Raw genomic sequence first — 23,086 nt, 5'->3', positions numbered from 1 at the left:
GAAGCTGTATAAAAGGTGTGGCATAAACAAAATAAAATCTCATTATTCTGGACGGAATGATAAATTTTAAAGCAGCGTGAAGAAAAGTAACACATAAAGTGACGAGATGCTAAACTAGCAGAACTGCTGTTTGGTTTACTTTGATAAATGAAGGATACATAAATAGCAGTATCCATTGGTGGGCACAAATAGGCCACTGGGCTAATTCCCTTAGAACATTTCCCTAGGTAATCTAAACATGTCTGTAACAACCTGATTTGTACTATTAACTAATAAGCTACACTCTCATCAAGGCTTGACATAAATTTCTAGAAGAGACATTTCACTCATTCAAGTACACAAATTCTGAATTTGTGGCACTAAGGTTTAAGGGTAAGCAGGAAGTTGCTACGTAGTAGATAGGGTCTATGCCCTGGAGGGGCCACAGTTTGCAATAATATACCCTCTACCACTTCATAGGCAAAGGGGTAGGTATGGCATGTCTCTGAGCATGTTCAAACGGTGTAATTCTGACTTCTTAGTCTTTTTACCACTAATATCCACTACAGGGAAAAGAGAAGGGAAAAAGCTACCCAATCCACATTCCCAGCACTCCAACCTAACAAGGAGTGGTAAGCATCCAACACTGTCAGGGCACAGGTGGGGAAGGAGTGTAGGGAGGAGAAGGGGAGAGGGAGAATGTTTGTTGCAAGTGTATGTGCATGTGCATTAATCACTGTCTAAGCAAATTCAAGAATGGAAAAAATCAAGACAAATACGGAATCCTTCATATAACCAGGAGGATTGCAAGAGTCTCATAAAGATAAAAATGGTTTTGAAGAGCAATTTCTAGAACCATGTCACTTAGTATCCATAAAAAGTGAGCAACGTGTTCCTATAATGTGTTTCTACAATGTTTTAAAGTTATGTAAACCTTTGGCCTGTGAACTGATTGATAGTTTTTTAGTTGGTTTTTTTTTTTTTTTTTTTTTTTGGAGATGAAGTCTCACTCTGTCACCCAGGCTGGAGTATAATGGTGTGATCTCAGCTCACTGCAAACTCTACATCCCAAGTTCAAGTGATTCTCCTGCCTTAGCCTCCTGAACAGCTGGGATTACATGCACGTGCCACCATGCCCAGCTAATTTTTGTATTTTTAGTAGAGATGGGGTTTCACCATGTTGTCCAACCTGGTCTCGAACTCCTGACCTCAGGTGATCAGCCTGCCTCAGCCTCCCAAAAGTGCTGGGATCACAGGCATGAGCAACTGTGTCCAGCCTGGTCATTTTTTAATATTTAAAAATACCAGATTTTTTTTTTTGCTTATTTGAATTTTCTAATTTTTATATGCTGTACAAATACTCCTCATGTAAAAAAAGAAATTGGGAGGGGATGGGAAAAACAAAGCAGAGCCCAAGAATTGATTACAAAAAATATTTTTAGAACTTCATATCGCTGATCAATTAGGCTAATTTAATTGATCTTAACTATGAAAAAATCACTAAAGGGATCTACAATCAACTAGTAGCATTTTTGCCTTTTTCATTTAGATAAGGATATTAATTCAACTTTTCAAAATGAAGCATAGGAAGAGTGTTCATTACATAAGAAAGTGATATTTAGAAGCTTACAGAATATTGTATTTAAATATTATAGTTGGGAGCAAGTATCATTTAAAAAAATCACAGAATTTTACAGCATTCTAAGACCAGTTAGCCCACTTTACTTAGGTTACATAACTAGTCAAAAACTCAGTCTTTCAGTATACTCCAGTTCAACATCATAGCTCAGCAGTTTGTCTCAGGTGTTAAGTATGGCGGGACATTCCTATCAATGGCTACTGGCCCACAGGAAGGTAAACAATCAACGGAAAGACACTCACAAGTTAAAAGCAATTTCATTAGCTATGATGTTAGTTTTTAAGAAGAAAAACGTTTTTAAAATCACACAGCTCTTTAAATTGAAAACAGGTGAAGGACAGCTTTTTATTCAATAACAATACCAAGTAGTTTTTAAATACAGTCCAGGTTCCTTGTTTTAACTAAAAAAGCAAATAAAAGGCAGAATAATAAATGTGAGGGAGGAGGAAGAAAAAGCCACAGGAGTTACAATTACATGTCAACTGCCAAGATAGCAAATGACCTTAGAGAAATGACTGGCACTGAGCTCTGTTCCTACTGAAAGAGAGGCAGGGGCCATAAAAGAAACAGAGACAGCAACAACCCATGGGCAGAGTCAGGTTGGGTTTGTGTGGGTAAAGGAGGGTTGTGCAGTTTGGGCTTACATACACAGTCTCATTTATGTTTCAGTCTTCCTCTACAATCCAAGATGAACTGTAAGAATCTAAGAGTTATATATACTAGTAATGATACAGTTTTTAAACCTGATTTTACAGTAGATACCTATTCCCCCTTCCTTTTTTTTCTAAATACAAAAAGGTTTTCCTGTTGTTGTTGGGTTTTTTTTGAGACAGAGTCTTGCTCTGTCGCCCAGGCTGGAGTGCAGTGGCACAGTCTTGGCTCACTGCAACCTCCACCACCTGGGCATGGGCCGCCGTACCCAGTTAATTTTTTGTATTTTTAGTAGAGAAGGGGTTTCACCGTGTTGGCCAGGCTGGTCTCAAACTCCTGGCCTCAAGTGGGCCTTCTAAAGTGCTGGGATTATAGGCATGAGCCACCGCGCCCAGCCAAGTACAGAAAGTTTTTCTAAAGGCTTTTTGAAGTTATCGAAATAACAGCCAAAAGATGCAGCTGGACCAGAATTAGTTTTAGATCTGATTTGAGTAGATTTATACTTGATTTATCAGGAATAGGAAAATACTGCCACCCTCTCCTATAAAATCTTTCTAAAAAACAGAAAAAGAAAAAATAACTTTAGAGATGCAAAGGCCAAAGTCACATATCTTTGGAGTAACTGTGCACTTTTTAAATTCTTCAAATTGACCCTCTGGGCTATTTCTAATCAGTTTCAAATCAAGGGCCAATGTTAAACAGATGATGCCACACTAGAACTGAAGTAGGAAAAACACATCCAGAAAACACATCAGTGAGACTGATTTATAGCTCTCAATAAAACATGCCAAAAATACCTTCTGATTTATTTTTTTAAGCTGGAAAAATGGAATTACTCCAACATAAAGTAATAACAGGAAAACAATGCCTCCATTTCAAAGACTAAATGTTAAACTTTTTTTAAAGTGCTTGATTTAATATATTAATGAAATTAATGGAAAAAATGAAATGGAATTCAATTATGGATCAGCACAGAAAATATTCTTTGTTTATTGTCTGTCTGTGTTAAGAAGAATCAGTACCTATCGCTTATAAATCATTAAAATAAAAATGCTCAATTAATCCTTATTTTATATGTAAAGGTCTGACAGAAACTAGTCCCATCACTAGACCTTTGCTTCACAAATCGAAGCAATAATGGTTTCAGAAAGCAGTCACACTCTATGAGCAGACAATTGGAGAGATTTAGTAAATCCCACTTTATAGAGCAGAGACTAATCGGAAAACACAGGCCAGTCAAATGTTTCTTATGAACTGTTGACACTATATCAATGCTGAATCAATTGGTGGCATTTACTCTGAGTGACAGAAAAGAAATAAATATTTATATCACATAACCTATATCAATGAACCCAGGCAGAAAGCTATTTCTAACTTGTCAATATTTGATTATCTTGAAGAATCATGTCCCTTTCTTTTAATGATTAATATGAATTCCTTATTAAATCTAAGTGGAGGCTAGTGGAAAGGCAAATCATTATTAATGCTTGAGAGCATAAACCACTAAAATAAAAAACTATGCTCAAGTGTTAAAGTATCATTAAATGTGACTTACATCTTCCATATCAAGTGGTGTCAGTGTTCAGCCCAGAAATTTATTGATGCCTACAACTGTGCACAGTACCTCACTGCAATGCAATTTCACTCACTGTTTAGTTACCCTATAGCACCAAGGAATTAAGGAATTAGTAGAAGGAGACATTTTGAAAGCTTCCGAAGGTGGGTTTTTTTTGGTTTTTGAGGGAATTTTTTGAGTGCAAGTAAATGTAAGAAAGGCTAATCCTTATAAAGAAAAAAAAAAGCTGTATTGTTTAATATGAGGTTATCACATTCCCAAGGGAAAGCAATAAACAATCTTTAAGTGTTAAAAATCCTTGCCATGACAACCTCCCACCACAGAGAACCTCATAACTGAAGCCACTAAGATATCTATGGTACTAGGTTTACTGTCAAAACATTATTTTTTTGCAGTGGAAAAAACTGTTTTTCATTTTTGGAAGAAGAGTCTATGACAGGTTATTTTCCATTGCCTGGGCTGAATAAATGTAGTTAAAGCTTCTTAATTTATGTCAATTTTGAAATATATTTTCCAGCTAAGGAACACAGTGACTCATACATAAACTACAATTAGTAACTAGAATGCAAGCATGTTGAAGATACACAAATATCCTAGGCTCAATATCTTTCCTTTTAGTCAGATTTTGTTTATATATACTGGTTCTAACAAAATATAAGGCACTGAGGTGATACAGATGTGGACCTCAATCTAAACAAACCTTTGGCTGCTGAAAGTTAAAGGTATTCGATAAATACTATCTAAAATGTTGAGAGTGCAAAGATTATACATACACCACTAGATTCTCCTTAGCTGTATACAGGATATTTAAGGACTGGAATTCACATACTCTGGATGGCAATCAGATGTCAGAAGCAGATCAACTTAATTTCTTCTAACTGTATTCAAGGAATTGTGTGCTAAATAAGCAAGGCCTCCAGAAGCACTACCATACAGCACTGTTTTAAGGCATGCACATGTATTAGGCCACAATGTTACAGGTGATATTAAAGGACAGGCATGAGGACCTGGCTTTGTCTTCTTGACGTGCTCCACTACAAGTACTTGATTCATGAAATGCCAATGAGGCTTGGAGAGGTCAGCGTGTGAAGGCACTGAATAAGCATCTGAGATAATTAAGATTTCAGCCTTCGAAACATGGACGGGAAGTGAACAGCAGTTAAGAAAATCAATAAGAGTCTTTTATTTGCAGTGACACAGATGTCTCAGTCAATAGAGCCTAATAGGCAGGCTTGATCGCAATGGACAGGCGCCTGCCTCCAAGGCTATCAAAGGGCTTCCACTATAACAAACATTAAAACGCATTTATGTTGCTATTGAAGAACTGAGGACCCTGTAGGTAGCTTAATTTACCAGTGTATGTTTAAAAGCACTATACTATTTCAGATGTGTCCATTTACTTGAATCAAAATTAGTAAGAAATAACTGGCCTGAAGGCTCGTTTGCCCCTCACTGTCTGGGTTAGGTCATTCAGCATAAGATGGCCAGTCTACGAGGCAAACCAAGGTCTCCTGAAGGCCAGGAATTTTCTACGCCAAAGGTCTGCTGTCACTCTGCTTCCCTAAAAAGCCAGTGTTAGTTTCAGGACAAAAGAAGGCGCTAAGGTGAAAAAGTAATGGTTTTTCCTTTTCTCCCCAAAGATAATGAAAGAAACAGTTACCTCAGAATGCAGGGCCATTTCAACAGCCCCTGAGTTGACACACTTGTTCAGAACTGATTAACTTTTTAAAAACTGAGATGGCAGCAGGGTGTGTGCATGGTACTTCAATCTGCTGGGAGTGAAACCCATTAGCACAGTTTGAAAAACGGGCTGCAAATTGTTCTGCCAATCAAATTAAGCCATGTTATTCATTTATGACAGGAAACTCACAGACTCTTTATCTGTTTAATAAGCTTATGGATACAAAAAATGGACAGTAATATGTTATTACTATGTGCAAATCTTAATATATAATAATACCTACCTGGCCATTGGCTAATATTTTTTTCAGTTCAGCAGAAGACTTCTTTAAGCTGAAAAGGAAAAATACTTTTTAGTGGCAAGATCATCAACACCTCTGAACACCACTGAAAATTCCAGACTGAAATACACCTTTGCTTTTAGGTATAGGGATTGAGCACACTCCTCACATCCTTCTCCCGATATAATTGTTTTTTTTCAAAAGTAACTGGCCAAATGCAAAAGGTATCAAATAAAGACACTAAAACTCTATTAGTAATCTAAAGCAATAAAGAAGCCTACAGTCAAGATGAAGCTACAATATTTTACGAACTACTTCAGTGACTTTTTTATGGTCATTAGTTCTACTGCCTTTAGATAGCCTTTCAGAGGCAATTTCATGTGGACAATGTCAGCTGCTAAGCATTAATATTCACAGCAAATAAAGATTATGGAACTTTAAAAGAAAAAACAGATAATTTAAGTCCTGGTCTCTCACACAGTTAAAAGTTATAATTGAGTTTCCTGGGAAGCAAATATGTAGTACAAATAAATCCTGGTACTCACTAGCTGTGTGATCTGGGACAAGTTACTTATCCTCGCTGAACCTCAATTTCCTCTTTCTGTAAAATGGGGAAAATATCAATTTCACAGGGTAACCAGGAAAATTAAATATTACAAAAAATCTAGTGCTGTGTCTTGTCCATAGTAGGTGTGTTTTTACAAACAAAATTAATAAATTTTAGCTGGCTTTTTTTTCCTTTCCTATGGGTACAAGACTTAGCTTCCAGAGTTATTTAGGAAATATTAAAGCGTTTTTCTGAACATGCATGACTATGTTAACACTCATATGGATAAATTTAGTGAAAGTCCTTTTTTTTTTTTTTTTGATAGAGTTTCGCTCTTGTTGCCCAGACTGGAGTGCAAAGTACAATGGCACGATCTCGGCTCATCACAACCTCCACCTCCCTGGTTCAAGTGATTCTCCTGCCTCAGCCTCCCGAGTAGCTGGGATTACAGGCATGTGCCACCATGCCTGTATTTTTAGTAGAGACAGGGGTTTCTCCATGTTGGTCAGGCTGGTCTCAAACTCCCAACCTCAGGTGGTCTACCCGCCTCGGCCTCCCAAAGTGCTGGGATTACAGGCAAGAGCCACTACCCCGGCGTGAAAGTCCTTCTTGAATAAAGAATGGTAGTCAAGGGGAGCTCTGAAGACTTCTAGCTTTATAATGAGTTATACCTGTGAATATCTACCTGACTAGTAGAGTAGCATATAAAATAGCACCTTTTCCCAACAATATTCTATTTGAGATTTAAAGCCTGTTAAGAGGCCAGGCACAGTGGCTCATGCCTGTAAATGACTTGACATATGCTAAGGATTCCATAAATGGTGGTCACTGCTCTGGTTATTATTATACAGTGGTGGCAGTATAGTAGTAATGCAGTAAGATATTAAGATCATAAATATATCAGAAAGCAAAAGCGGCCAAGCACAGTGTCTCAAGCCTGTAATCCCTGCACTTTAGGAGGCCCAGCAAAGAGGATCACTTGAGCCCAGGAGTTCAAGAACAAGCCTGGGCAACATAGTAAGGCCCCATCTCTAAAAAAAATTAAAAACTTAGCCAGGCACGGTGGCACCTGCCTGTAATCCTAGCTACTCAGGTCACTTGAGGCCAGGAGGTTGAGGCTGTGGTGACCCGTAATTGTGCCACTGCACTCCAGAATGGGGGGTGACAGCAATGAGACCCTGTCTCAGAAAGAAGAAAGGAAGGAAGGAAGGAAGGAAGGAAGGAAGGAAGGAAGGAAGGAAGGAAGGAAGGAAGGAAGGAAGGAAAGAAGGAAAAAAAAAAAAAAAGAAAGAGAAAGAGAGGGAAAAAGAAAGAGAGAGAGAGGGAGGGAGGAAGGAAGGAGAAAGGAAGGAAGAAAAGAGAAAGAAAAAAAGAGAAAGGACTCAAGACCTAACATGAAATACACATATTCCATTTGGTACCTTTAATAGGTTACGTTTGAGAGAATCTCAGACTTCAAGTTTGATCACACTTTACCATTTCAAGTTATAATTACTCTTCTTTCTACATATATCTTAAACTTTTGCTATGGTCAAATGTAAACTATGGAGCCTGAGTCCCTATTTTCCCAGATTTTATAAAGTATGTCCTCATTCAAGGGTTCTTGACTTTAATGTCCTACGACGTCTAAGACTCCATGCACTAAAGTGGCAATTAACAATTTTGTAGAATAGGATGAAAGCTGAAACATATATGGAAAAAATACACAGCTGCCTAAAATCAGTCCAGTTAACATAATAATAGCTGCTATTTATCAAGTGATGATCATGTGCTAGGCACTGTGCTAAATGCTTATTATCCTAATTTAATCCTTATAATAACTATACTCCAGGTATAGTTATTATCCCTAATTTATAAAGGATACTAAAATACAGACCTCTAAGGTACATACCTTGCTCAAAGTCTGTCTATCTCCTATACACACACAAGCACACACATATTTTTTTCTGGGAAACATTCAGATTCTAGTTTTCCCACAAATGACTCCCAATTTGATAGTTCCAACTATTGTAAAGACACAAATAACCAAACAAAGTCCAGGCAAGGTTTCTACATAGATATTGCATTATGTAATAAACTTGAATTAATAACATTTTGATTCATTGCATTTATAAAATGCCTTTCATCCAAGAAATAAAACGTGATTCCTAATACAGCTTCATCAATCTTTCTAACACCAGTGGTAGATAGATGGAAAGTTTAATCACCCTAATTTACAGAAGGAGAAAGCTAAGTAGTTTAGGAAAGGCCTTGCCTTGGCAGCAGGACTTGAATTCAGTAATTATGACCCAGGAACACCAAGTGGATTAGTAAACTCAGTTTAATAAACAGTCAATCACCTAAGGCAAAAGAAAAAACAACCCATGCTTTGAGAGCAATAGAGGAAAATACTGTTTCATTCATTATGCTAGTATCTGGCTATCAACTTTGGTTAAAAAAAAAAAAAAACAAAAAAACAAAAAAGAAAAAATTGTATCCTGGCAATTTCTTTGTGAGTCATTTTACTCAATATTTCATTCATCTGCATGTTCATAGTGACCTAAGCTATCCAAAAATCACTCTTAAAAACATTTTAAGGCCAGCTGTGGTGGCTCATGACTGTAACTAGAACACTTTGGAAGGTCATAGTGAGAAAATTGCTTGAGCCAGGAGTTTGAGACTAGCGTAGGCAACACAGTGAGACCCCATCTCTACAAAAGAAATTAAAAAATTTAAAAAAAAAAATGCCTAGCCAGGCATTGTGGTGCAGGCCCATAGTCCCAGCTACTTGGGAGGCTGAGGTGGAAGGACCACTTGAACCCAGGAGGTCAAGGTTGCAGCAAGCTGTGATTGCGCCACTGCACTCTTTAACTGCACAACAGAGCGAGACCCCATCTCTAAAAAAGTAATACAATAAAATAAAAACATTTTAAAATTTAAATGTGTTACGACTGTAACTTGAGTATGACACCTGAAGAGAGACACTGAGATATCCAAAGAAGAGTAAAAGGATGAGGGGACTAGAAGTAATGTCATATCAGAAAAGATGAAAGAGATGGGAGAATTTAGTCCAGAGGCAAGATGTAAAAGAAATACAAGTATATTCACACATACATTCATTCACTCATTCAAACATGATTGACTATAACCTATATGGCAAGCATCATGCTGGGAATTGGAACTTTGCCAATGAATATGCTACAGTCACTGCCCTCAAGGAGTATAGAATCTACTGGAGGACAGAGGTGATTATAAAACAATGTGCTCACTGCTACAATACAAGGAAGCGTGGGGATATCACAGGAATTCCTACAGAGGTCCCTGGTGTGCACTGGGAGATGGGTAGTAATCAGGGACAGTTTTCAGAAGAAGATAATTTAGCCCTCAAAGATAACCAAGGTTAGCCAGACTGAAGGTCAAGGTGGGGACGAAAAGAAACGGGAAAATGTGCAGGCCCAGTAGAGAGAAGAAAGTGGTTCATTCAGGGCACTATGTGTTCATCAGCAAAGCTGGAATGTCAGGTGGGATGCCGTGGAGAGGCAGGTCAACAAGCTGGAGTACACAGAGCACCCATATGTGAAGGGCCACTGCTCACCTGCTGTGGAGGTTACACTTCATCTTGAAAGCATGAAGAGCAGTGAAGTTTTAAAGTAGGGAATGACTGCAGCTCAGGACTGTGCACTGGCAAGGTGGCTCCAGCTGAAGGGTGGAGGAGGGGTTCAATGGGGCAAGAACGGAGGGAGCATACTCTCAGGAGGCTGTGGCAGCGATGTGGAGAGCCAGAACCACCCACACAGCAGCAGGGATGCTGGTGAGTAGAAAGACTCAGAGCTACTCAGAAGGTAGAACCTACAAGTGTGGGGACTGACAGGGTGTGGCACTGAGGGAAGCCTAGGAAGCAGTGAAGGAGGACTGACAGGTTATCTGGAGTTAGCAATAGACTGGATATGGGAGAATTTACTGAGACAGAAAATCTAGAACTGTGTTTGGAGGTAAGACCATTGGAAGAGCTGTTCCCCTGGAAGAGGGAACAACCACGTTCTGAGGGCTTAACTAAAATGTTATGAGTGGGTGCTATAGAAAGACAAATTCCAGCTCACAAAAAGAGCCTTCTGAGATACAGCCGAATAAAAAAGGGAAGGAGCTGCCTTGGCTGATAAAGTGCATTCCTCCAACAGGGATGTTCAGGAAGAGGTTTGAAAACCATTTGGCAAGGAGTAGGGAGTCAAACATCAAAAGAGGGCAGGATTAGATGGGAGCTTCTGCTCATTTGCCACACCACAGGCAGAGAATCTTTTAAAAACATAGGGCTGGCCACGTCCCTGTCCTACTAAAAGCCCTCTAACTGCTCGCCAGTGCAACTGAGAGGAAAATTCAAACATGACAGGGCCTACGAGGCCCCACATGATGAGTCCTGTCTACGTCCTTAGCTCCTATCACTCCTATTGCTCTCTCATCTCCTCTCTCCAAATCCCTTCCCTTCCCCAACCCAGCACCCCTCCCTGTGCTCCAGTCAAACTGGCCTATTCACAAACATGCCGAGTTTCTTCTCCACCTCAGGGCCTTCACCTACCCTCTTCCCTCTGTCTGAAACACCCTTCTCTACTTCTTGACGTACTTCTCATCCTTCAGATCAAAACAGAAACATCACTCTCCCCAGGCAGCCTTCTCTGAGCACCCAGTCTAAATCTAAACATTCACCTTTCCATAACAGGTCCTTTCTCTTTGGTCAATATATAGCTAGGTTATCTAACTGGTCAAATTTCTTTCTAGCTTCTTCCCCACCTCACCTCAACTCTGTAGATAAATCACATCAAGGGCACACTTCACTAAACTGCTCTCACCTATTGCTTGGAAGTGAATCTGAGACTGCTGGGCTGCTGTGTTGAGAGGGTCCAGCCCGAGTATTCACCTAAAAGTAAAGAAAGAATCTTGATCAGTCTTGTGTTCTGAGGACACAGTTCTAATTAACCTATAATTTGCCACAAATTTCTCATTTCACTATGAAGGTTAATTAGCTTGTTGCTAGACAGACCCACGGTTGGAGTCTATTCAGTATATAGGTTACAAAACCGTATAACCCATACATTACATAATATTCTATTCCTGTCATTATTCCATTAAATATTTAAACGGTGATGAAAAAGGAGAGATAAACAGTGTGAAAATCCAACTCACTGTCTAGAATACATATAAAAACAGTATGTTCAAAAAGTACATTAAGAATATACCCAGGGGTTAGTAGTGAACCTCAAGTTACATCCTTCTAGCTCTGCAACCAAGCAGAACACTGTATGCAGAATGTTTCTTATTCACTAAAAAAATGAGGTCCAAATCATTAATTATTAAATATTTGAGCCTAATACAAAAGCCAGCTTTTCTTTCAGATGTGAAGCCCTAAACAGAAATCCAGAATTCAAAATAGACAGAATGAAAAGCTATGTACTAGATATATGTTTCTAGCATAAATATGTCAAAAGGAGGGTATTCCATGTGCAATATGCTCATGTGCTTAATTAATCACTGAAATGAAGTCTATATTCTCACTAAAATCTTTGTAGATACCAGCATCTAGGATTATCCTGAAGATACTGACCAACAAAACAATTCCAAATAATTGAAAATACAGTACCAAACCCCACGTATGCAAATATATACACATACTGAGCAAATACTACAGATGAATCCCCCTCCACCTCCCATTTAAAAAAAAAAATAAAAGGATCGCTTGTCAGAGCTTGAGAAAGTGCAGTTTTATTTGACATTTCAATAAGTGGAACACAGCATTACAAATCCATCTAACTTTACTGAAACAATTATTGAAATTCGTACCTTCAGGCCATGTATGTTCCGTTCCCCAGGAGGCTTGCAGGCTGAAACAGTAATTGACTAAATTGTAGAACACATCAGGGCCATTTACAAATTTGCTCAAAATGAATCGTTTAAAAAGAAATGAGGGTGACACCAAAATTAGCAGAGAGAAATGATTGAAAAGTGGCTCCCAAGACCCAAAGTGGGAATTATGAACCAGGGTTTTAACTTGCAGGAGTGAGCATTTATAAATGCAAAGAGCTTTCTGACACCACCTCATATAAATTCCAATTTCTGCTTAAAACATATAAAAACCAAGTTAACTGAGCTAAAATGATTAGATTCCTTTCATAATTCAAATTTCTGCAATCTGTCCTCATTCTATTACATTGTATATCTGCTATCACTTAAAACTACTTTGAAAAGAGCTAAGGGATTCTTTTGCACGGGAGAGGGGTGAGAAAAGGATCTTTTAATGCCAAAAAGATTGCTAGAGATTCTACGATGGAACATTCTAGTTTGAATACTACTTTGCACAGTCATAAGCAGTCAAATGTATTAAAATACAGACATATAACTAATTTTATTACATTTCTTACAAATCTTGACATGTGCTAAGATTTAGTCCTAGAGATAAGGCAGTACCAGGAAAAAAGAATATTAATTTCCTGACACCATCTTGAGTTACAAGTTAGTACTTTTCTAATTCAGCAAATGCTTCTTCAACAAATGTGTTAAAAATACAAAAGCCTCCTGCCCATGTTATAGACATGAAAACTATAGTCCCCTACAAATTGTATGTTAAGGGGCCGTCAATTTTGATTGATTGTTTGGGGATGGATTAATTTGATTTTTTTTTTCTTTTGCCCCTCTCTCAGATGTACATGTCTTTTTCCTGTTTCTGACTATAAGAAATGGAGCCGTTTAATAACAAGAAGATGTGGGTAATGACTGGGCGCAGTGGCTCATGTCTGTAATCCCAGCACTTTGGGAGGCTGAGGTGGGCCGATCATGAGGTCAAGAGATCAAGACCATCCTGGTCAATATGGTGAAACCCCATCTCTACCTAAAATACAAAAATTAGCTGGGCGTGGTGGCGGGTGCCTGTAATCCCAGCTACTTGGGAGGCTGAGGCAGGAGAATCGTTTGAACCCGGAAGGCGGAAGTTGCAGTGAGCTGAGATCATGTCACTGCACTCCAGCCTGGTGACAGAGTGAGATTCTGTCTCAAAAAAAAAAAAAAAAAAAAGGAGAAGATATGGGTAATAACTACAAAACACTTCCGTTGCTTTCATTTTGTATATTTCAAATATACTCAAATTTATTACGTTATTTTTCCTAGAAAATATATCTAAACCATAACAAAATGTTTTCACTTGCCTTTCTAAAATGCACTAAAATTAAGACTCAAAATCTTCTTTCCTTAAAATGGAAATTAACCTTTTGAACTACAGTCACATGCATTTGATGCCTGGTCCTTGAGGGACCATCAATACTTCCTAAGACGACACTTCAAAATATTTGCACTGAAGTAAGCAGTGCATTCATAAATTTCCTTTAAACAAAGTCACTAGCCAAGGAATCAGAGGCAAACGTCAACTCTTATCTCTAACCTTAACATCTGCCTCACTCCTCAATTGACTTCTCAAACTTTTATAACTAGAGATGTAAACAGCAGTCAAAAAACCCAGTAACCTCCTATTTCCTAAAGTTATCGGGTCAGGAATTACTGTAAAGCTAGTCAATGTTCACACTTGTTAATATTTAACATATCTTTTAACAATGGAGAGGACTTAGCCATGACCTGGGAGTTACTATCCAAGGCAACTGTGCTACTTGGAATGAGGAGAACATGTTACTAGATCAGAATTATGGCCAAGCATGGTGGTTCATGCCTTTAATCCCAGCACTTGGAGAGGTGGCAGTGGGAGGACTGCTTGACCTCAGGAGTTTGACACCAGCCTGGGCAACATTGTGATACCCTGTCTCTATTGAAAAATAAAAAAACTTTGCCCAGCGTGGCAGCACATGCCTATAGTCCCAGCTACTCAGGAGCTGAGGCGGAAGAACTGCTTCAGCCTGGGGAGATAAAGGCTGCAGTGAGCACGCACTGCACGCCAGCCTGGGTGATACAGTGAGACTCTTGTCTCCAAAAAAAAAAAACTAAAACGGAAACAATCATTTTCTCCTATCCTTCCTACTTGTTCAGTATAAAGATTCTTTTCAAGGTGTGAGGGCCTCTAACCAACTAGGTAGACATAGGAAATATACCCAGTATGTCTACATGTTGATTATGTAAATTTGCATAATTTCGCTTATCTACATGATAAAATGTACATTCAATGTAGATAGGTAGCAAAAAGCAAAAGACTACCAAACACTAGAAACAATTATACCATAGCATATTTAAAAACTACAGAAATAAAAAGACAGTCTCATATTCTGAAATATTTAAATTTGGCTTAGAAAGACTATGTTTAACAATTTATTGCAGCCTAGTGGGTTTTATGATAAGACTACATGTGACAATGACATCTCATATATTTTCCTCCTTTAAGAATCCTCTCCCCATAATATACTCTTCTCTCCACTCCAAAACAAGCCCTCCAAACTACTCCCATGCACACTCTAATTATATTTTAATATATATGTCTTTCCATTTTAATCACATTATAATTTAAATGAAATTCTTACTCAAAGGGCATAGTAAGCACTTATAAGCTGTGTGACTCTGAAGTTACTTAACCTCTCTGAACCTCAATATTCTCATCCATAAATTGGAAACAATAATACCTAATAGACAGAACTATCAGGAAGATTACAGACGATGACACGTAAAGCAATATTAATGCCTTAACAGAGCAGACATCTAAAAATGGTTGTGATTATCATGGGAAGAAGCATAATGAGATGAACAGTGAGAATGACAGGACTGCTCACAAAATGAAAGAAAACAAACAACCTACAACATTGGAAGTATGTTTCTTTCTTTCTTTTTTTTTGAGACAGGGTATTGCTCTGTCACTCAGGCTGGAGTACAGCGGCACAAACATGGCTCACTGTAGCCTGAACCTCTTGGGCTCAAGCCATCCTCCCACCTCAGCCCACCAAGTAGCTGGGACAACAGGAGTATGCCACTACACCTGGCTAATTTTTGTATTTTTTTGGTACAGACAGGGTTTTGACATGTTGCCCAGGCTGGTCTCAAACTCTTGAGCTCAAGCAATCCGCCTGCCTTAGCTTCCCAAAATGCTGAGATTACAGGCATGAATCACTGTGCCCTGCCTGGAAGTATATTTCTCCAGGATACTGCAACTAGGGTTTTCTATGGCAGAGCTATAATGTCAGTAGAGAAATTAATAGAAATTTTCAGTTTGTAAAATAGTATTCCTTGTAAAGAAAGAATTTTGAAACTTGCCCAAATTCTCCAGTCACTACAAACATTAAGATATAATTTACCTCCTGGCTGGGTGCGGTGGCTCATACTTGTAATCCCAGCACTTTGGGAGGCCAAGGGAGTGGATCACGAGGTCAGAAGATCAAGACCATCCTGGCCAACATGGTGAAACCCTGTTTCTACTAAAAGTACAAAAATTAGCTGGGTGTGGTGGCATGAGCCTGTAATCCCAGCTACTCAGGAGGCTGAGGCAGGACAATCGCTTGAACCAGGGAGTCAGAGGTTGCAGTGAGCCGAGATTGCACCACTGCACTCCAGCCTGGTGGCAGAGTGAGACTCTGTCTCAAACAAACAAAAAAAATAATTTACATCCTAATCACTGGCCTAATAAACAGAAATAGCAACATTTCTTTCTTTTTTTCTGTTTTGGTGGTTATTCTTCAAGTACCACAGAAGTGGATTAATCACAATCCTTATTTTGAACTATCACTGGCCTTAAATAGCCCAACTGTACTTACTTAGCACTTCAATAAGTTATTAGTAATATACTAAGCACTCCCAATTCTGCTGCCCACACATATGCTAAAAGAGCAATATTATTCTTGAACCCAGATCTTCTTGAGGGTTGGCCAAGCCAGCTGCCTTTGGAGACTTTATCAGTGCAAATAGGAGCCTACTGGTTAATTGAGCCATTCAAACTTCAGAGAGTTACAGGTAATGAAAGTCTAGAATGTTTAATTGGAAAACTCATACCATGATTATTTGTACAGTATCAGTTAACGAAGGTAAGTTTAACTTTTAATTATTTCAATTAAGTTATTTCTAGAAGGGTTACTTAGAGAATTTCCTTATCTGTTCCATTAGTTAGAAAACATGGATTCCAAGTGGGGCAATGTATAACGGGTGAAAGACTTAATGGTTTATATAATTAAACTGTTCTTTTTCACCATTATTCAAATTTTGAGGGAACATTTATACACGGTTGAACAATCATATCTGATACAAGGATAGTACTGCCAAACCTAAAAGGGAAAAAGAAAATTATCTGACCAAGTGATTCACTGAAACTTACTCTCATCAGCTCTTATTTTTGGAGATAATCAAATTTCCATTTGTGAAGAATTTCAACTATTTAGAAAATACCTCCTCAAAAAAACAGACACCAAACATTCCGCCAAAATTTCTCTCCTAACACCTCAGTAAATCTTAGCTTCTGCACTAGCTAAAAGCTTTCTCCTCAATCGCAGCTCTGGCCGCCATCATGAGCCACAGTTTATAAATATCCAGGATTAAAGTCATTCATTTGCCTTGGTTTAGAAACCATGCGGACCCCCAAAGAGTTCTTTAAGCTAATGTAAGCATGTACTTCAAAAACAAAAAACAATCTAGTTAGTTTAATTTACTCTAGTAAATTAGATATTTTATCTGCCATAACTATAATATGGCCTGCAATCCCCATGATAATGAATACTTCTTTTGTTTTTCAAATTAAGACCTAAACATCATGTTATGTGCATTTAAACCTTTGGAAAACATAACTGTTGATGAAACAGTTTACTGAAATAATCATTGTTGATTAGAATTTGCTCAACATTACCTCTTGGAAATATCTGCAGAGGCTCTATTAACTGTCCATTTACTTGCTGTTCCATTACTGTGGAATAATACTGCAAAGAGATTATAGAAAGAGATTACTCAGTAATGTATGAATACTGGAACAGACACTTAGTGGTTGTTTAATTCACAGTACTTTTGTAAACTGCTGGTATAAACATATCAGCCTTGAGAATACTTTTCCCCCACCGGCACACCAAAATGACTATAGTGAATATTTAGGATTGAAAGTCCAGTATGTTAGCCTTTACCCTGGCATTTATCTTTAAAAGTGTTAAGACTTTATATTAGTATTTAATGTAAATTAAATAATATAAAATATTTGAAAATTATATATATTTAAACAACACATAAAGCATTTTAGTGGAATTTCCCAAATTGCCCTCTTGCTCTTTTTCCCTGGATTTTGCAAAGCAAAATGAAGAAACTTCACATTGGGCTTGGACCTACACGCCAGTTAATCAAACATTATTCACATTTGTGTATGAGATGCACAGATAATGGAAATCTAAATTACAGAGACTGTGGAAACAGCAAACAAAATATGACCCATCCAAAGATGACAGGATTAACAGGATAAAAAGGTAGCCTAGTTTCAAGCAAACATACCTTTTATGCTTTAGCCTTATAAACACTTTAGTACAGACCAAATTGCACTGTAAAATTCTGTACACAAAAAATAAAGTTCTAAGTGACAAAGCTTTCACACTCCTTAGTAAACACAAATTATTCAGTAGGTTGTACTGTGGTTTGATTACCACTTCTTTCAATACGCTAATTTGTGAGCATATGTCCACCTAACTTGGAGATGGCTTCTGTGCTCTCACATCTTATAATGCTTGACAAATAACAAGTGACGCTCTTGGTGGAAAAATATCCACAATGAAAACTGCTGATTTTATGTTTTGAGGGGCTGTCAAAGAGCAGAACACCCTTTTCATCCTCGCTGTTTCTATATTAAAAACATGTTCATATTATTTAAATACTATATGTTTAGGAAATCTGTCTTTGATTATCATTGTTTCCTGACATTCTTTAAAAGTTTCTTTTTTTAGCAGACATCACATATATCTTCCTATTGCTTTTATGTACATTAAAATTATTACAAGAGCAAGGGTTTTTTTTTTTTTTCCTCTTGAAAATAAAGGGGAGCTATAAAATTCCGCATCATTTTGGGAATCACAAGTTAATACATCTAAGGCTGTTTGCACTAATAACAAATAAAGTGAAGGTGAATGTTGGATAGGTATGGACTGACACAAGTATACCCAGCTCTCCAAAGGGTTTCAAACTGTAAAGGAAGTGATTCTCTCCTTCTATGGACATAAAAATTCATACACATACAGCATAAACATATGAAACATACGCTCTGGAATATACACTAAGGCAAATGTCTTTCAGGAGATTCTGTTCCTTAAAACCACAGAAATACAGCACTCGCCATTACTCAAACAGTGATGACAAGTAAATGAAATATCAATCATGTAGGCTGTCAACCTTTTGGGACAGCAATAACTGTTAACAAGTAGTCTGGAAAAATTGTCCGAAAATGACTTGTCCTCGGCACACAAGTATTTGAGGTTTCCATGGAAAATTAAGATGCCAGTGGCTATTTGGAACATTGCTCAGGTATTCTTTTTAATGGGAAATTTGCCGGTTATTGATCCACAGCATGTATCCCCTTGCTTCTGGAAGGCTGCAAGCAACTTTCCAATCAGTGGCTGTCAAAAAAATTACTGCCTTTTTGTACTGATACAAGACAACAGCAGTGGTTGTGTTCTCCTATAGTTAATGCTTTTCTTTAATTAACTGCTATGTACAATAGGCTAGTAATTTCAGTTACTACTTTGCCATTGTCCTAGAAATCAAGACAAATAAAATATCCTTATGCTTTATCTAACAAGTTAATTATAGAGATGTCTAAAACTGGTGCTTGGGGTCAAGTTTGAAAACAAATAACCTCAAATGTAAAGGGTCAGAACAGGTGCAATGCATTTTTTTTCCTACTATAAAACCTTGCATGCATGAAATTGACCTGTTTTCCAGCTTTATTTATTTACCTCACAGAATAAATAAATAAATAAAAATGGTTTTCCTTTCATTTTAAGTCTGTTCCAAATCAACTGGCAAGCTATATACACTTTTATAATCATTGTGAGAATTTTTAACCCATCTATAAACATCTCTCTGTACCACGATTAACAGTCACAGTAATGACGCTGAGTATGCCACTTAACAGTTTCTCTATAGCGAGTAGTTAGGTTGTATTTTTTGTTTTTTATATTTCCTCTAAATCCAAGTGTATTTTCTCCTGCTGTACTACTGCATTTGATCTGTATCTGTATTAATAGAGACGCTTATGTTCTACATAGCAAAGTAATTCACTATCAAGGACATGCTGTAAAGGGAGGTAATTAAACCCACAGTGTGGGCCCTACACAACTGATCCCTGAGAAACAGCCACCAACAAGGCACTAGGCCTAGAAACTCAGGCTACTGCCTATGGAGCATTCCCCATCAGATAACGATAAAATGCAAGGCCATGCATGGTACCTCCCGGCACAGAGCAGTCCTGACCGGCCACCAGGTCCATGCTACTCAGTGAGATGAGCAAGGCACATGAAGGAATCAGAGGGCTCAAACTCAGGAGCTTCATCACTAACTGTTGTCTCCAAGCATGTGACCTCCATGACGAAATGCTCACTGTGCCTCATGTTACTCATTTATAAAATCAAGACAGATCTACCCAGCGGATAGCTGTGAAGCTCACATGGGAAAACAAAGACAGCAACTAATAAACTGCAAAACAAATTGGGATTTTCTTTCTTTTTTTTTTTTGAGACAGAGCATCTTGCTCTGTCACCCAGGCTGGAGTACAGTGGCACAGTCTTGGCTCACTGCAACCTACACCTCCCAGGTTCAAGCTATTCTCCTGCCTCAGCCTCCCAAGTAGCTGGGATTACAGGTGCCCGCCACCATGCCCAGCTAATTTTTGTATTTTTAGTAGGGATGGAGTTTTACTATGTTCGCCAGGTTGGTCTCAAACTCCTGACCTCAGGTGATCCACCTGCCTTGGCCTCCCAAAGTGCTGGGATTACAGGCATGAGCCACCACACACGGGCAGCAAATTGTTTTTAGATCTGAATCTATTAGTGTCATTTCTATATACTCTTCCTTTAAAGGGATTCTCTCCAATTTTGTTCTAAATAGTGATAAAATAAGCAGTAATGACCAAAACCAAAAGAAAAGAAAAAAACAAAGAAACAAACAGCAACGACCAAAAAAACACTCCTAAACCTTGTACACCAAGATACTGAACATAATAGCTTGGACAGAAATGTAACAAAGTAACCTTCATAATATTACTTAAAGTTATCCAAATAACTTCATCTTCAAGTCTATAATCTTATCCTGGCATTTATTAGCCCTAGTACAAAACTCTGCACATAGTAGGTATTTAATAAATATTTACTGATTCAAATGGGGTTGAATTCTGAGTCTGCCACTCATTAACTTGTGTAGCCTTCAGGAAGAAATTTAACTTTATTAAACATTAGTTTCCTAATATTTACCCTAATATATAGGGTTACGGTGAGGCTCAAAAATTAAACTGCAGCAATAAAACTAGTGAAGGCACTTGGTAAACTATAATGCATTACTAGTTAAGAAATTTAAAAGTATACCTCCTCATACCAAAACAATATTAAGCAAAGTTTCTATCTTAGAAGTGTTCCAGCACTTAAAAGTGCAGAAATAATTATATAGAGTACGAAATATTGTGTTCAAACTGAATACATCAGCAGCAGTTATAAAAAGTGTTTTCTCCTGTTATCCCTTGCATAATCTGTTACACGCAGTAACTGCAGCGATAATCAATAAGTTAACGAGTAAAAGATTAATCAGTTTTGCAATTGCTAATGGAATCTCCAGTACTAGACTCAGATTAGTTTCAGACTCCTTCTGAGCTGTTCTTCAAAATTCTTAAGCCATTTTAATAAGGATGTGACAAAGTTTAGCATAGTTACCAAAAATCTAATTAATTTGAAACAGAGGGCCAGATTCAACAAGGGGATAACAAGTACAATTTTTTGCTTTGTTTTGTTTGCAAGTTTACTACAGTGTTCATATTTGTTATAAACCTAATTCTAATGCTAATGGCACAATTCAATCAATAATTACATTTTTTTCTTCATGGAAATCTGCCATATTTTTTTAAAAACTTGAGTTCTAAAATAGCACAGTTTAAGTTTATAAGGCACATATTTTCTATTAAGAAAGAAGTGGGCGCAGTGGCTCATGCCTGTAATCCCAGCACTTTGGAAGGCCAAGGCAGGCAGATCACCTGAGGTCAGGAGTTCGAGACCAGACTGACCAACATGGTGAAACCCTGTCTCTACTAAAAATACAAAAATTACCTGGGTGTGGTGGTGTGCACCTGTAATCCCAGCTACTCAGGAGGCTGAGACAGGAGAATTGTTTGAACCCAGGAGGCGGAGGTTGCAGTGAGCCAAGAGCATGCCACTGCACTCCAGCCTGGGCGACAAGGCAAGACTCCATCTCAAAAAAAAAAAAAAAAAGAGAGAGAAAGAAAGAAAAAAAGAAGAGAAAACAGAGACAGAGATAGAGACACAGGGAGAGAACTAACTCTCACTCATTGGACACCTATGTGTGTTAGGCTCAGTACTACATATCTACGTTTATTCACTTAGTTTCTTACAATCCTATCCCATTCTGTAAGTATCATCACCTCTATTTAACAGATGAAGCAAATGGTTTATCAGTAAACCAAAAAACAAAGAAAAAAAGTACTCCTTTCATTCTAGGCCATGCCATGCACTCGGGGCATAAAATGTATATTTATTGCTTACGAGTTAAGAGGTAGGTTATCTCATATTTCTCATACCTCAAAACATTTACCTAAATAGGCAGGGTTACCTGGTAGACTGCTGAGCTGGTGAAGAGCTGTGGCTTCGCTCACACCCTGTGCAGGTTAGGTTATGTCCCCCGATCTTTCAGAGGCTGGCGAAGCAGTGTGAAGACATCTGTGCTGATGGGTGACCTCTGGCTCTTTCTTTGGCAACCCCCCTCCCGCCACCCCCTCCACAGGTTTTCCCACCTCTCCTACTACTCCATTCGGTTTCCTGTAAGTGGTTATTACCCCATTCCTCCTTTAAATGCAGGATTTCCCTCCCTGTTTTTCATTAACCTTCTCATTTTATACTCTCCTTGAGTTACTTCAGCCACTTCAAAGGTTTCAACTACCAGAGGAGTCACTGAGACTAACTATGAGCTGATGAATCACAAATCTTTATTTCCAGCCCAGATTTCTCTCCTAAGTTCTGAAACATACCCAGTTGGTTGTGCAGCGCCTCCTCCAATTCAACAGGTCCAAAATTGATTTCCTCTCCTATCCCCTCTCACACCCTAGACCTGTCTTCTGCTGCCTGGGTTTGTGGTCTCAGGAAATACCATCACTATGACCCTGTTTCCCAAACCAGAAATCTGGAAGTAATCCAAACCATCTCTCTTCTCTTCTCCCCCATATTCAATCACTAAATTTTATTTTATTTATTTATTTTTTTGAGATGGAGTCTCACTCTGTCGCCCAGGCTGGAGCGCAGTGGCGCGATCTCGGCTCACTGCAACCTCCGCCTCCCAGGTTCAAATGATTCTCCTGCCTCAGCCCCCTGAGTAGCTGGGACTACAGGCGCCCACCACCATGCCCAGCTAATTTTTGTATTTTTAGTAGAGATGGGATTTCCCCATGTTGGCCAGGATGGTCTTGATCTCTTGACCTCGTGATTCACTTGCCTCGGCCTCCCAAAGTGCTGGGGTTACAGATGTGAGCCACCGCACCAGGCCTTATTTTGTTTTTTGAGACAGAGTCTTGCTCTATCACCCAGGCTGGAGCGCAATGGTGCGATCCTGGCTCA

The 23,086-nt window shown here is 38.4% G+C and overlaps 1 protein-coding gene across 2 annotated transcripts in view; it reads right to left on the bottom strand.

Moving 5' to 3' along the window:
* The window catches only part of MAP2K5 (mitogen-activated protein kinase kinase 5), a 261,608-nt gene that overhangs the window by 207,277 nt on the left and 31,245 nt on the right, over positions 1–23,086 (bottom strand). For both annotated transcript variants that reach the window (XM_011968648.1, XM_011968652.1), the window contains exons 4-7: positions 17,137–17,206; positions 12,165–12,205; positions 11,177–11,244; positions 5,810–5,858 (exon numbers count right to left, since the gene is read on the bottom strand). In XM_011968648.1, coding sequence (XP_011824038.1) covers positions 5,810–5,858; positions 11,177–11,244; positions 12,165–12,205; positions 17,137–17,206 — 228 coding nt within the window. The remainder of the gene's footprint in view (positions 1–5,809; positions 5,859–11,176; positions 11,245–12,164; positions 12,206–17,136; positions 17,207–23,086) is intronic.

The sequence above is a fragment of the Mandrillus leucophaeus genome, unplaced genomic scaffold (genome assembly GCF_000951045.1).
Source record: "Mandrillus leucophaeus isolate KB7577 unplaced genomic scaffold, Mleu.le_1.0 Scaffold12, whole genome shotgun sequence".
In the NCBI taxonomy this organism is placed as follows: domain Eukaryota; kingdom Metazoa; phylum Chordata; class Mammalia; order Primates; family Cercopithecidae; genus Mandrillus; species Mandrillus leucophaeus.
Note: the sequence above shows the minus strand (reverse complement) of the source record. Positions and strands in the feature narration are given on the sequence as shown.